General features: G+C 37.8%; 2 protein-coding genes across 4 annotated transcripts; one reads left to right on the top strand and one right to left on the bottom strand.

Moving 5' to 3' along the window:
- Positions 1–278: 278 nt before the first annotated feature.
- On the top strand, positions 279–954 carry LOC137721446 (uncharacterized). The gene has a single exon (XM_068460541.1). The coding sequence runs from the start codon at positions 395–397 to the stop codon at positions 854–856; it is 462 nt and encodes a 153-aa protein (XP_068316642.1). The 5' UTR covers positions 279–394; the 3' UTR covers positions 857–954.
- A 4,376-nt stretch (positions 955–5,330) lies between these two features.
- LOC137720380 (heterogeneous nuclear ribonucleoprotein Q-like) lies at positions 5,331–10,437 on the bottom strand. Of its 3 annotated transcripts, none has more exons than XM_068459445.1 (9): positions 10,244–10,437; positions 8,967–9,441; positions 8,741–8,857; positions 8,498–8,638; positions 8,227–8,403; positions 7,416–7,629; positions 6,161–6,342; positions 5,999–6,084; positions 5,331–5,905 (listed from the first exon to the last, which is right to left on the bottom strand). In XM_068459445.1, the coding sequence occupies exons 2-9, from the start codon at positions 9,366–9,368 to the stop codon at positions 5,773–5,775; spliced, it is 1,452 nt and encodes a 483-aa protein (XP_068315546.1). In that variant the 5' UTR covers positions 9,369–9,441; positions 10,244–10,437; the 3' UTR covers positions 5,331–5,772. The 3 variants fall into 3 exon arrangements, with proteins under 3 accessions (XP_068315546.1, XP_068315545.1, XP_068315547.1); XM_068459444.1 differs by having other exon boundaries at positions 8,967–9,428; XM_068459446.1 differs by having other exon boundaries at positions 8,967–9,370.
- Between the last annotated feature and the right edge of the window lie 4,956 nt (positions 10,438–15,393).

The following is a 15,393-nucleotide window of genomic DNA, read 5'->3' as shown; positions in this document are numbered from 1 at the left end:
TATCACGTGTTTTTATAAAAGTGGTGGGAAATTTTATTTTTTAAATTATTAACTTTTTAACACACATATCTCACTATTTGTATATTGATACATGATGTACTACTCCATGTGCTGATTACATTGAAAAATCTTTCATATATAGCACAAATACATTATCATATGGCCTTTAATGCCCATACAGTAAAATAATTAAACAAAAATTTACGTAAGTCTTTATTTTATTTTATTGGACGATGTAATCGTACTATTTAAGTTTTTCTCCGAACTTATACCCGTGGATCAGCGAAAGTCCATCTCCAACTTGCCGACAACCCAACCCATTCATTATGTATGGCCAACATAAAAGCCGAAAGCGAACCCATCAGCAACACAACCCGAATACCAAAACCACACCATGTGGGCAGTGACCTACCCGCCCCCGCCACCACCATCTCAACCTCTCATCCCCAAACCACCTCCAACGTATCCCGTCCGCCTCTCTATTGCCGCAAAGTCTCAGCCGCCATCCCAAGACCTCGGAGGCTTAGGCCAATCAATGCTCACAAAACTCAAATCCAATCCCAACCCAAAATTACAAGGAAAGCAAAAGCAAGATGAAGAGGGTAAGAAGGTAATTAGTGGGTCGGATGTGCTTTTCGCCATGCAGAGAGCAGCGGCGAAGAAAAATAGAGAGAGCGTTACGAAAAAGAAGAAGGCACCGCCGTCGTCGTCGTCATCCTATGCGGGCAGTCACAGGGAAGAGGAAGCTGTGGACGAGTATGGTAACGTGAGGCCCTTGCGTGTGAAAAGCGAGTGGGGTAGTAGGTTGGATGAGTTGGGAAAACGCCTTCAAGAGCTTTCTTCCAAGGCCCTTTGAGGCTGGAATTATGCCCATCTATGTATTCCTAATTTTTAGTGTGAATTATATTATTTGTTAACCTTTACTTATTGTCATGCACAAAAATTTAGTGCGTGATTTGGTTTGGTTTAAATTTCACATTTGTAGCATAAATAAATTAAACTGATCAATTGGTGACTAGTTTGGTTCAATCGTTTTCTTTGGTGTAAGAGCATCTCCGATCATGCTTCATATTTTATAACAAAGCTTTAATTAAAACTATCAAAATGTTATTTTAGGAGATTCCTAATTATACCATAAATAAATTGAATCAATATTAAACTCTCCTAGTGAAAAAAAAAAAACCAAATGAAGTTAATCAAGTTTTTTCTAATCAACATATAATGAGATAAACTTATCAATTGATACATTATATGATACACAAATGTGGTACAAATGATAAGATAATTATACTAAATACATCAAGATTATGTGAATAAGAATTCGAGCTTGATGCAAAGCATGGAACACACTGCTCTAGCCAAATTTGTATACTAATCATGTTGGTTTAGTTTGAGACGTTTAAACAATTGAATGATTTTTTTTCCTCATCCTAAATAAAATATCAAATTTGAAGTGTCCACTGTGACAATAGCGTGAAGAGAGTTGAAGTTGCACCATAAAACCATTTAACAATATTGTGAGTAGTGACACACCCCGACCCGGAATGTCCACTAGGACCCCGAATGGAGCCCTGCTGGCCAACACCTTTGTACTTCAAAGCATTCACAATAATTATGTGCAGATAATATACATATGGATATGCCATGATGCAATCTAATACTCAACCATAACATAGTGTTTCCAAATTTATATATACAACATGGCGTGAAATGCACAATCTATAACGCCCCACTTCCAAACTATTTATTTTTGGGAATAATTATCGATGATAAGCCCAACTAGAGACCCACCACATCCCAGGCCGGGATGTGACAAGTAGCTTGTTGGAAGTGTGCCCTAAAAGCCAATTTCGTAATATTAGATATTATGTAACAACTCCATATTAATTAATAAATAAATCCAACATAGCCCAACTTACTTATAAGCTCATGCAAGATTCAGTTTCTCTTCAACGTTGGATCATGCAAGATTCAGTCTTTCTCTTACCTAACGAATCTTGAGAAGGACAATACCGGGAGGGTCCTCAACTCAAACTAGGTAATTTCCAATTGAAAGCGCAGACTTAGTTTAACAATGTGCAACAACATTACAAATACGAGAATGGAAATTCAAACTAATGCGCAACACCAACAAAATTACATGTTAATTAAAAATTCATGCATTCATTCTTCCATTGAGATAAATCCACCGTCATACATGCCATATATGATAAAGTAATATGGTGGAGGAAGTGCCGTATTGAATTGTTTGGCTTCATGTTTAGGCAGTCTAGTCTTTCTTTAATGATGTAGTAAACCTTTTCTTGCGTCGCAATTAAGCTTGTTTCTTACTTCTTGACTTTGGAAAGTTGAATATGGACTCCTTTATCATCCTCATCACTCAATAATTTATTTTTGTTGTGTTTCTTAGTCTTTAACTTTGCCTATGTTTGAACTTTTTGGGTAATGGTTATCGGAAAACTTTGCATTACTTGGTTGGTCTTTCTATGCCTAAGAAAGAATGCAAGTCTTGCCATTGGGTTTTCCTTTGGATGGAAATTCTTCAAATGTTAAGATACATGTATTTCTCATTCTTAGAAATCGTAGAATACAAATCGTTACGCATAAGAGAACTATGTAATCGTAATGGAGTATTAAGTTAAGAAATGATTATCGAACTGATTGCTACTTCTTTCTAAATTGCACCGAGTCCTTTTGATATAAAACTCCACGTAGAAATAGATTTGGTCATTCTATGACGGACCTACGTGATTAAATTAAAGTAAATAGTGGTGCAATTCTTCCTATCTCGAGAAGAGTCTAGAAAAAGTAGCCACAACACTAGGCTCCTAATATTTTTGGGCGTTCCAAGTGTAGGGAAAATGATGTGATGCTCCATTTCATTAAACTTCTTATTGTATTTTCTTACATAACACTCAAATACTTGATGCTATGGGACATCTATGATTTGGTTTTCTCGTAAGCAAGTTTGTTGTCTGTCCAGTCAAATTAGGTATGCATGGATGGCCTTTTCTTGAATTGGACATCAGATTTACTAGAATATGAAAAAAGCATCTGTCTGCTTTATTTCCTTTGCTTGAATAACTCTTTGTCAACGACCAAATGCTGATCTATGTGTGTTTTTTTTTTTTGGTGTGTCAAACAAGCTAATTCCATTAAATAGAAAGCTGATACGAGGTTACGAAAGTCCAAAGACAATCGAAAACAACCAAACATATAAGAAATACAAGGAAATAGCCCTAAAAGGGGAGCCCATGCCTAAAATTTAAAAAAGGGGCCATCTGCCTCCGCCCAAATAGCTGCCTCCAACATACCAAGTGGATGAACAGAAAATGGGGGTGGACAAGCTACCGTGCTACGGGCTCTCTCATAATCTTACCAAATAATGCTAACTAATTGTATTTTATGAGCCACCCAAAGCCAGAGCATGTGTCCAAATGAAATCCATAGAGTAAACACTCGATAAGCTGAGTGGCAAGAGGTCGGTGTACTGACTCCCAGCTAGGAACGACAATTGAGAGGTAGAAAGCACGAGTCCTGGATCCATCATAAACTGATTTCAAGCTCAAGAAAATTGAGACAAAGCTGAAAGCAAGGTGAAGCCCAAAGCAAGTGTGCACCTAATACATGTTAAAAAACGCAATGGTGAATTACTCTGGTAAATGGTGTTTTCGTTGTCAGCACACCGACAGCATTTGTGTGTTGGTTCTTGTGATCTGATGCAGCTTATATAATTGGGTCCCTTTGGAGTAATTGAGTGACTCATCCACAAATTAGGACAAAACGAAACCCACTTTGGATTTTGGATTTTGGATTTTGATCCACAAACTGACTTGTCCACAGACAACTTTTAATTTGCTAAAACGTTAGCTGGTCCCCTCATTATGCCAGTTGCCAAATATCATGAGCCCTGATAGAGGAAGACCTTCATGTTACGTGTACACAAATATCATGTTACGTGTAGACAATTACCGTGACATTCTGTTTTATTAGTATGATATTATGGTCTTGTTTAGCAGCTTGGACTGTACTGATTATTTCAATCGGATAGGATAAATAGTTGTCGGATAGTACTGATTAAATTAATCGGGTGTTTGGTGAAATATCGGACTAATCACCGTATTAATAGGATCAATTATGTTATATTTTTTAATTACTTGTTAATAGTATTTTAGGAATGATAATTCAAATTAAAATAAATTCGACAAAAAATAAATAAATAAATAAATCAAAAGAAACCAAAGAAGGACGAACAGGGGAGAAGTGCTCGGAGATTCGAGATCCCTTTGAAACCCATACCAAAACAAAAATCACAAACTAATCCATCAAACAGAAAAAATCACAAATTATCAAGAATCACAAATCCATCAAATAGAAAAAATCACAAACTAAAGGAAACATGACAGAGAGAGAAAAAGAGAAAAAAAAAGAGGAAAAAAAAAGGAAAATTGCAGCAAGAGGAAGAGGATGAAGATGAAACGAGAAAACACCCATGAGGAAGATTATGCAATCAAGTGTGAGCGGGAGTGGTTCCGTTGATTTAGCTCTGAATCTCCAGCAACAGACACGAAATAACGGAGCAGATGCGAGAGCGGTGCGAGTCGTTCTGAGGCTGACTAATTATACCGAGCTTTTTGAGCGTACTAACTAGCGGGTGTGCGGCATACTAATTAACTTGGACCGAACTCGTCAGTCCGGCGACTATTTAGTACGTAAGTCTCCAAATTAATACCATCCGATGCTTAATATGGTGTGCGAAACGATGCCTACGTAAAGAATTCATATAGCACTGTATCATTAACCGGAATTAAAAGCGTAGTTGTTCTATTTGAAATTTTATGCATGTCTTTCGTGCTATATACATTAAGAGCAAAGCGAGAGGCACCATATTTTTTCGTGCTATATACGTTGATTACATCGATACACATTGTTACATAACAGATCAAATAGTCACGTAATCAACTAAAATAGGAATTTGGATTTCATCCGGATTTAAATTGTAGAGATCCTAGAGATCCTCACATATTAATTATTCATCGTGTATCATATGGTCAGAAATTATTTGATTTTTTTATTTAAAATTAAACACAAATAATACCTGACAAAAACTGACAGCACGATGTACGATGAACGGCTAGAATACGAGGATCCCTAAGATCCCCACAAAATGGATCCACAGAGAATCCTTTCGCCTAAAATAGTTTAAAGGCCCGTTTAAAAATACTTTTGCATGCTCATTCTGTCAGACATGATTTTGTTGGAATCACGACAAAACATTGTACCAAGCCTAGCCAAAAATGAACTTCTAACCGTTCTAAAAGCAGTGCCAAACGAGCCTTGATTATTAAAAAAAATGTGACAGAAGGAAAAAAGCAGTGTCAACAAAATTGGGATGCAGTAGCATTGTACCGGCAATAAAATCAAACTTTGATTTTTGCTAGGTGTCAATTAAAAAATGCCAACAATTGCATTACATTATACAGAAGAGACAATTCCTAGATTATCAATCAGTCTTGAACATTCCTTGTGGGCATACATTAACTGCGCTGAGACACCAACATTCAGTTATAGAACCCTCAGTTTTTCCTAATCCTAGAAGCCTTTTTTGGTTTTTTGTTTTCCATTTTATTACCCCATCTTTTCCATTGAAAAGAGAAAGAAGGAATAGGGAGAGGTGGTTCTGTTATTTTCCCCTTTTTTTAGGGTAATTCTTCTTTCAACCAATCACATGCTCCTTGTTTTATCCCAAAAACAGCCTCAATCCTCTGCCCACTAGTATGGTCGGTACCTTCTGCCACCACGGTTGCCTTCATCACTGCCGCCACTTCCTCGTCCACTGCCTGGACCATTGCTCCGATCTGCTCTTCGAGGTCGAGGAGTTGGCATCTGTACACCAGGCTGCTGACTGCACAATACCAATCTCTATGAGACATTGTTCTGTACATTTTATCATTTTTTATTCTAAAGGTCCTCCCCCAGAGAACAAATGACAACTTACAGCACATAGCCAATTCGACCATCCGGTAAAACCATAGGCACCATGTGCATTCCTGCAGGCATTGGTCCTCTACCATATATCATTGGCTGTTCACGTGTAAAACCGGTTAGAAGAAATTAGACTACCAAAGTACAAGATGACCAATATAATTCAGTGATGTACCTGCTGAAAGCCTGCAGCAACACCATATCCAGCCCCCACTGAGCCGTATGGATTTCCGCCATAACCACCACCATACCCTGGGCGTGCAAGGTGGCTTGCATGAGGCCCTGCATTGTACGGATAAGCCCCATCAGGTTTCTTCTCAGTCTGAGGCTTCGCAAGGACAACTTCCAGTGGATGACCTATAAACAAATAGCTTTGTACATTAATTTTGGAGACACTATGAACTCAACAAAGAAATAAAGAGGACGTTTCAGACCTGTGTCTTTCGACCAACTCATGATACTTTATACAAAAATCAAATAAACATATGTAACAGAAAGAAGCATTTTCAACTAAGACCAGCTCTCTATTGATTATTGATTATTATCCACATTAAGTAGCTTTGCACAAGCAAACAAAGCATTTAACCTCAGGCCTTTTTCATTTTTTAAGATAACCATGATATTTACAAGCCTACAAGCTGTTATTTCTAAAATTTTAAGAGAGAGTTCCTAATGGAAGCCACAAATTTTTTAAGTTCCATATGTTTGTTATAATATAATAGGAATACAAGTTTCACATTTGATTTAATTGAAGTAACTTTAACCGCAATGATGAAAAGAATGGACAGTAGAGTTAATGCTTCCACCATGAATTCCTATGTCAAACCAAATCATATAGCATTTCATTCTACACCATGAATCCTGACACGAAACACCAATTCTTAAAACATTATGAACTAACCCCCTATGTTATTTCATTATTTCACAAATTTACCGGGAGACAGTTGTGTGGTAGATTAGCTTACCCACTTTGGGATATCTTCAGGCCTGTGGTTGTAGCATTATGAGTGCACCCCCTACAGGCATGAGTATAATCCTTTTCTAAAGCATTATTTGTATTCACAGGCCTAGGGCTGTTTGTTCCTCTTGCAGTTAGTTTCTGCATCTTTGGGCCTCAGGCCCCTAATCTCTACCCTACAAAGAATCAATCTCAAAACAAAGACACCCCTCCATACACTTGACTTTAGATGCAAAACCAACTGATAGAATTTCCATAACAAGTTTAGCTAGATTTATTAGTTTCTTTAGTTAAGGAGTTCCAAAATCATCAACTGTATACACTTAACTTAGTGCAAGCTGCATGTAAGTTAAAAGATGCATCGATGACATTGCATCAAACTAAAAACTACTAAGAACAACTTCTAAATAGAGTTTTATCTTGCTCGATTTTAGATTCTCAAAAAGCCCCTGAAGTAGTGCAAAATACGTACCATCAATTTCATATTTCTCAGTGTCTTTGACAGCCTTCAGTGCACTTGCCCTTTCAGCAAAATGGACGAAGCCAAAATCTCGTTTTCCTTGACCACCTTTTCCAGGTGGCATAACCACTTTTGTCACTTCACCATGGTGCTGGAATAGTTCCTTCAGCTTCTCAGTGCTAGTGTTCTCAGGTATGTTTTTCACATAAAGAGCCTTCACCTGGGACTTGTACAAGAAACAACATACCAGAAAGAAAATGTCAATTCGTAGGCAGTAACATAATCTGAAAATTTTAAATAAAAAGAAAAACATAACATTTAAACTTCAAGCAAATGAGCAACTGCGTTTTAAATTCTCCATCAAAGTTTTTAAACAAATTAACTAAGTTCATATCAAGTCAAACTGTGACTCATGAATTTAACGATTTGAAAATATAACTAGAGTATATCTCTATACTAATATGAAATGCCAATAACTCATTTGGGCTCTTCACTCTTTAATTTCTGAAAATAAAAAAAATCCCTCACTAAACATTAAAATAAACTTGCAAATAAAATACACTTCCAATAAAGAAAAACTTCGATAAAAAGAAGAAAAAGAATTTATTTCCAAGTTTTGGGGCATTACAGTCATGCTCACATTGCACAGATTCTTATAAACTACTCGCTTGCATCGATATGCTACCAGATGCAGTTCAGACATAATAGATTAATCTTTGGAAATATTTTCTTTTTTAAGTTTTCCAAACAAAAACAAAAACTTTAAACTTGTCTTTTAAGCCCCTGAAACTGGATATTCATTCAATTAGAAATTGGAGTATACCTGAGCTGCAGCAGTATGATCAGGAGTACTTTTTGGATCTGCCCAGGTAACAGTTGGGGTATTTCCATCCAGCTTAAAATTTGAATTTGACATTTTCTGTCTTGAATAATCAGCGCAGGCATTATTATAATACAAAACAAAAGCAAAACCACGATTTCTGCTTGGATTTTGAGGATCCTGCAATTAGCCAAATATAATTCCATAAGAATATTAATCCAAGCAGCATTAATCTCTATATGAACATGACTACAGATGGATTAACAAATCTAACCTTTATTAGTTCAATGTGCTCAACCCCAGGACCAACCTCATCAATGACTTTACGAAACTCATCCTCGGTCCAGATTTTTGGAACATTACCAATGAACAATCTATATTTAGTTTCAGAAAGTGAACATCTTAAGGTTTTACCCTGCATAGATGAAACACGATATAGGTGTTAATCACATTGGAACTATCTTAAAAAGGAATAAAGATGATAGTACACAACACTACAAAAGAAAAACATCACTACCTTGAATACTTTACTATGCAACTCTTCAATGGCTTTTTGTGCAACCTCTTTAGTCTTAAATCCTATAAATGCATAACCCTTGCTTTCACCAGTTTCCCTGTCTTGCATTAATCTTACCTGGAAAACAATTAAAGAATGAAATCCTCACAGAAAATACAACTCCAACTCCAGTCTACCCCAAACATAAGGCTAAAATGTCACAAGCACAAGAGCTCAAAGTTCTGACCTCAATAATTTCGCCTATTTCATTACATAGATCCCTCAGATCTTCTTCCGAAGTGTCTTTAGGAAGTCCACCAATGAAAACTTCAGACCCATAGGGGGGAAGGGCAAGAAGTTGTGCATGCTTCTCTTTCTCCTCTTCATTGACAGGACTAGAAGGTTTCTCTCCATCTTCCACAAATTCACCAGCATGGTGGCTTTCATCTGGTTTGGGTGGGTGATCTGTGTCGCTAGCCTTAGTTGCAGGATCTTCATGTGCTTCTTCAACATGATCCTCCACATTTTCATCACTGCCTCCATCTACTCCATCTTCATCTATTTGCTCATCTACATCATCGTCCATCTCTTCCATGAAGTTGTCCTCATCCAGATCCACCCGGTCCTCAACTTCCGCTCCTTCTGCCATGTCTGGTTCACGCACCAACTTTTGTCATCCAATAACTAACCCAATGGTCAGCTGAATAAGCTGCAAGCTCACACTATTATTATGGATTTGCACCCACCCCATGAGCATATGTCATATACTCTTCTTAAAAACACCAAATAGTAGTTTATATGTAGGAGGAAAGTGTAAAATTAATTTGGTGCTGTGCGGGCAACAAGTGCATTAAAACTTGCCAACTTTCCTCTGCACCCCACGGTTTCTGAGAAACAACAGAGGAACCTTATTATTGCCACACCAACTACGGACCATTTATCAAATCCAAGTTTTATTTCCTTACGTCGCGAATCCATCAAGCAAACTGAGCACAAGAAGCTAAAACTAGACTATGTTTAAAGGGTTATGCAGAATTAATCTCCAAAATTTTCACATTCAAGGACTCCCAAATCTAAAAACAAATTAGATTAGAAAGAAAACCAAACCCTTTCTTTCCAATACATATTAAATTACAGACTTGGGCAACCCATCTCTGGCAATTCTCAAAGCAATATACTTAGTTCAAAGGGGGCAATAAAAAGTTCATCTGAGTAAAACCCAAGAACCCAATTGATGAAACTGTTCCAGGAGACAAAAACCCAATAGAGTTTCAATCTACTTATCCAAGAAAAACCCTCCATCTGTCTGAAAACCCCAATAGGGCAATCCATTCTATGCCTATCAGGGACCTCCAATGGAGGATCAATTAGCACAGAGGCAGGTGAACAAAACCCACAAAAAAAATCATAGATTTTAAGGCCGTCAGAGTCTCAAAAGCGAATCAGAATACAAAGGCAAAGGCAACTCCGGTTACTGCAAAGTTATCAGAAAATTGAAAAAAAGAGTGAGACTTTGCGGCGTACCAGTGTGGTGTGATTCTGGGAGCAAAGATTTGGGTGTTGGGGATTTTGACGTTTGGCCTTGTTTCTCGTACAGAGTCGAGGAAGAAGAGGGGCAGAAACTCGGGTGCTGTGTGTCTGCGTGTTGTGCTTTATGTTGCTATCCGACGAGCCCCGAATTGGGTTTTCGTTTCCCAAATTTCCCTATTTGGGAAAGAGAGTGTTCAGAGAGAAATGCCAAATGTTGCGTTGACATTATATATTTGTGAGACAGTTTTCTCTTGACGAATGAAAATGTGACACGTTGTCTTTTGGCTTCTCTAGCTGAATTTTATTTCAGCAGTGTTTTATTTACTGTCTGTTTGTATCACTTCTTTAATATAGAAAGAGTCCACCAATACATATGGGTCTTATCTTTATTAAAGATATGATACAAATAATAGTATAAATAGATCATAAGAATAACGTTTTCTTAATTTTATTTTGAAAATTATGCTAAGTACAGTTATGTACACGTGGTATTTGCATACAAAATGGTGCGAGGCTTGCACCAGTTAATGACTACTACCACTTATGCATTAACGATTATTATTTCGGTATATGCGTGGGTAGTTTCACTAAATGGTGCGAGTATTGCACCAAGTAGCGACTACCATTTATGCATCAACAGTTACTATGTTTGCATACATGTCAATTGCTTCACTAAATGGTGCCGGTTTTACCCCAATCAACGACTACCATTTCTACATCAACGATTTCTATCTACATACGTGTGGACAAGTAACATATTTTCCTTATTATGAAATGACAATATCACCATTGATTACATTTTTTATTTATTTAAATTTGTGTGGTATGAGAGATTCGAAAGCGAGATCTCTTTGTAAACTAAAAAGAGAGATATCACTAAGCGAAGATCTAGGTGATACAAAAAAATATGAATGTTAGTTATGCGAAGCTAAGCATGGGAACACATGTGCGACTCTCTTTCTAGGTTATTTTGGCATCACCAAATAAGTTCTTTTTATGCATAAATACTCACGATGACGATGCGTTCAAATTAGACCCCGATAGTCTTTTCTTGTAAGAATATACTCTCTTTTTAGCAAAAATTTTGAGGTTAAAACAATTGTTTTGATGTGACATATGTTCTAATACATATTGTGATTGTGTAAATCCTAAGTAGAGATAGATTAGGAATCCTTGGGATTTAGAAGATCTCTCCTAATACACTTTGTATCACTTGAAGAACAAGTTTCTCTACTCCTTATTATTATAAATAAAGGCACAAGGACTGGGGAGTTTACACACAATTCCTCAAGTCCATTCTCCACCCTCTTCCTCTCCATGTTGCACACCTCAGCTAAATATAGGTCACAACACGTTATCAGCACGCTCTTCATGCTGTGCTAAAGAGAATTTATTTGTCTTCAATTAGGGGAGTATTACTTTCAATTATTTATAATTGACTAAATTTTGATTTTATTGAATTCATATACTTTTATTGATTCAATTTTTTTTTTGCTTATGTTGAATGTGATGCAAGCTTGAAGATAAAAGCCGAAATTGAAGAAAGAATTTCTACAAACCCATTCACAATATTCATCACACAATCCAGGTTTTTCTAAAATAATGGTGTTTGTCTCGATGTTTTTTTAGTCTTGATTGCATGAACCTTCACCATAATGTATGACCCAACTTTACGATTTATGGATTTTAGATTCTACATAAATTGTTTATGCATTACATTCATAATATTGCTATTAAGTGAATTGAATATGTGTGAATAAGCAAGGAAAAAGAAAGAAGAAACCCCTAGAACTCAAGTAGGGCCTGAAAACATGGATATATATGTTTCAAATTTGAGCCTAATGTATGAGAACCCAATGCTTGAGCACCGAGCTCGCACTAGACCTGTGTCTAAACCATGGCTTGCAGCCCACGGCTGCGCCAAGCCTAGTTAAGCCACACAGCTCTTGGCCCCAGCACAGAACGACGTTGTTTACAACGTCTTCTTCCCCTAGCCCCTTGCATTTCGACGAAATCGAGGACTACGCCAGCAGCCGCACCCGTCACCAAATCTCGGCGATTGCAGGATTGTGGTGATGCCAGAAGTTGTCCACCACCTTCGATCTCGACGATGAAGATCGATTTTCCCGGTCAAAACATTTCGTCGGATTTTTTTTAGACACAGATCGCGATTCCTAGAGCTTCCCCAACCGTGTTCCTCGTGACTCCGACATTGAGAATATATCTCAATCTTGAAACTAAGGGTTCCAGAACGAACCCTGGCTCTCCTCACCTGAGATCGATATCCGACACTGTTCTGGTGTCTGCGCCGTCGCCAGCAGCAGCCACCGTCGAGGTTTCCAGTCGAAACTCAAATCCAGCGTTCCTGGGCTTGGATATCAAAAGGCTCACAGCCCCAGTTTGGGCCTAGAACCTCTTGGCCCGTTTGGGTTTTAGACCTGCTGCATTAGCAGCTAGCCTAGCAACCTATTCTGGACTTGGGCTCATTCCTCAAAAAAAAATTTTGGGCTTTCAGGCTACTTTTTTTTTTTTTTTGTTATATTTTTATCCAGTTAGACCTGCAGTCCAATTCGTGTGAAAAAAAAAGAAGTGTTTTTTTGGGCCTATTTACTTAGCCCATATGAAATCCTAAACCCTACAAATCAGGATTTGGTTTTCACTTTTTCTTTCTTAGCCCATATTTAGGTCTGGGTTCTATTAACCCAATTTTCTTCTCCCAGGCCGGCAGCCAAGCCAATTAAAATAATAATTTTTGGACCTAAAGCTCTATACTATTTATAGGGCATTTCCCTAAATTTTTACACAGATGGTCCCAAAGGTACCCACTATTAATGTATTTGTTTTCTTTTGGTTTATATTATGTCTTGTATATATTGTGTTTATTTGCAGGAATTATGAACTTGAAGTTTATACTTCCGAACCCGAAGTTTCGGAAAAGTGCCATAGAAACCTGAAGTTTCTTAACGCGCAACACTAATGTTGAGACCCGATGTTCACTATGCTTAAATCCGTTTAAACCAAACCATGTCTTAAAACCTGATTGTTCTAACTTTGCTATTTATGGAAATTTTATTTCCTAAAGCATCAATCACATTCTTGTGTTCCGTCCTTTAGTGTATTGTCGAACCGTAACAAGTTCGATTTCACTGATTTGGAAGTTTCAATCAAGAAACTACTTAATGTGGATACAAGACGTGACACCCCGCTTGACTACGACTAGTTGCGAAATCATTGTAGCCAGTTATGGTATGGAAGAGCTGAATAAGCATTTGCCATGATCTTCATTCGAAAACTTATGCCTTAAGCATATCAAATGGTAGTACCTCACTGTCGAGGACTCCATGATTCTTTGACTCGCTCATATCATTTCCAATCATGCAAAAATGAATTCTTGCCCGAAGCAAGACATGATTGAAACCTTTTTATGTCTATGAATAGGTACAATTCTTAAGTTTATGTCTGATTGAATTTTGACTAGAGAAAATCTTTCTCGCCCTTCCATAACTTTATATTGCTCCGGAAGTAGCAGTATAGAGTAGGGTTGGTTCGGTATAGGATCCCAAACCAAAAATGGGATCCCAAATCCCAAACCGATTTTTTTCGAGACAGAGTTTTGAAAACCAAAACCGAACTGAAATGAAGGTATTCCCGAAATCTTTTCAGGATTCAATATGGTTCGGGATTCATAGACCGCCCACTTTCCTTGCCAGCCCACACGGCCACACCTTATCTTAGATTCATCGACCTTCCCACCCCCATCTTCATCCTTCTCATTCCTGGGCTTGTCTTTGTTGCCTTCGGGAGTTGGAAGGCTTTGCGAAGTGCATCGAACAGAATCAGGTATCGACCATCATCGATGTGTGAGCTTCTCCATGTCTTGCCAAACGAAATTTCCATTAGAAGGCTACTCTACTTTGCAGGCTTGAGTGATGGATCTGATGTCTTGGAAGAACGATTGGGTTCCTCAGACGAATGCTGCAATGGGTATGGTGTTTTGGGAAGAGCAGGTTGCGGGTGTGGCTGCTTTTGAAAATTGAGAAAGCATTTGGAGGCCTTGAGCTTGCTTCTGCATTTTAGGGACTCCGTGGAGGGAGAGAGAGAGAGCGTGTGGCTGTCTGTGGGATGAGAGTGCGAGTTATCAAGAAATAAAATAAAGAAGAAAGGTTAGTAAAAATGACAAACAATGAGTCATGAGATAAAGAAAGAATAAAAAAAGGAAAAACCAGTGAAGAAAGGTTATCGGGCAAAGGAATGGTTGATTAAAGTTATCGGGCAGAGGAATGGTTGATTAAATAATATATATATATGTATATATCGGTTTGGGATTCCCGAACAAAGAAAAATATGAGACCAATTCCCGTACCGAATGGTTCGGGATCGGTTTGGGATTGGTACCAAAATTTTCGGGATTTTCGGTTCGGGATTTTTTCGGTTTGGGCATACTAATTAACTTTTTCGGGGTGTGCGGCGTACTAACTAGCGGGATTTTTTCAGTTGGAGTTTACCGAATGGTGGTGTCCTACTTTGGCAGGGATGCACCAAAGGGCATGCTTTGCTTTGGGAGAGGTGCACTGAACGGTAATGTTCTGCTTCGGCCGAGGCCTATCGAACAGACCTCTCCAGCTTCGACAGGAGCTTACCGAACCCAAGTCTAGGTCTGTCTGTCTACTCACAATCTAATTTTGAATTTGTTTTACAACCTATGGTAGAATCTGGACTTGCCAAAGCATGATCGTTGGCACCTCAGACCTAAGACCTAAAACTTCAAGAATATGGGATAGTATTCTTGAACCTTAACCATGTAGAATCTAATTCCGTTTTGATGAAATAGATCATTGCTTATGCATTTTTCTGTGCTTTTACAATGTTGTTAAGGAGTACAATTCCCGTAATCAATCTATGAGACTAATTTTGCTCCACGTAACACATTTGGCTAGCAAAATTTGACATGGAAGACTGTATTGGCTGAACCCCCTTGTATATTTTGGTTTACTTTGTGAACAATTTATTTTGTTCTCGGGTTTAACATTGGTGTTTGGATGTCACTATTATTCTCGAATAAGAGTTAATTAACAAAAATTACCACATGTGACTAATACAATTAATTCATGTTTAGGTATGTTTTGTGGGGAAATTAGCTGCTG

Source organism: Pyrus communis, chromosome 16 (assembly GCF_963583255.1).
Source record: "Pyrus communis chromosome 16, drPyrComm1.1, whole genome shotgun sequence".
Lineage (NCBI taxonomy): Eukaryota > Viridiplantae > Streptophyta > Magnoliopsida > Rosales > Rosaceae > Pyrus > Pyrus communis.
This window is presented reverse-complemented; position numbering and strand designations above follow the sequence as displayed.

Coding starts and splice junctions, on each gene's coding strand:
- LOC137720380 (XM_068459445.1), bottom strand. CDS start 9,368: ATGGCAGAAGGAGCGGAAGTTGAGGACCGGGTGGATCTGGATGAGGAC. Junction 7,630..8,226: donor ATCATACTGCTGCAGCTCAG/GTATACTCCAAT, acceptor TTCTTGTACAAG/TCCCAGGTGAAGGCTCTTTA. Junction 6,343..7,415: donor TGAGAAATATGAAATTGATG/GTACGTATTTTG, acceptor ATTTGTTTATAG/GTCATCCACTGGAAGTTGTC.
- LOC137721446 (XM_068460541.1), top strand. CDS start 395: ATGTGGGCAGTGACCTACCCGCCCCCGCCACCACCATCTCAACCTCTC.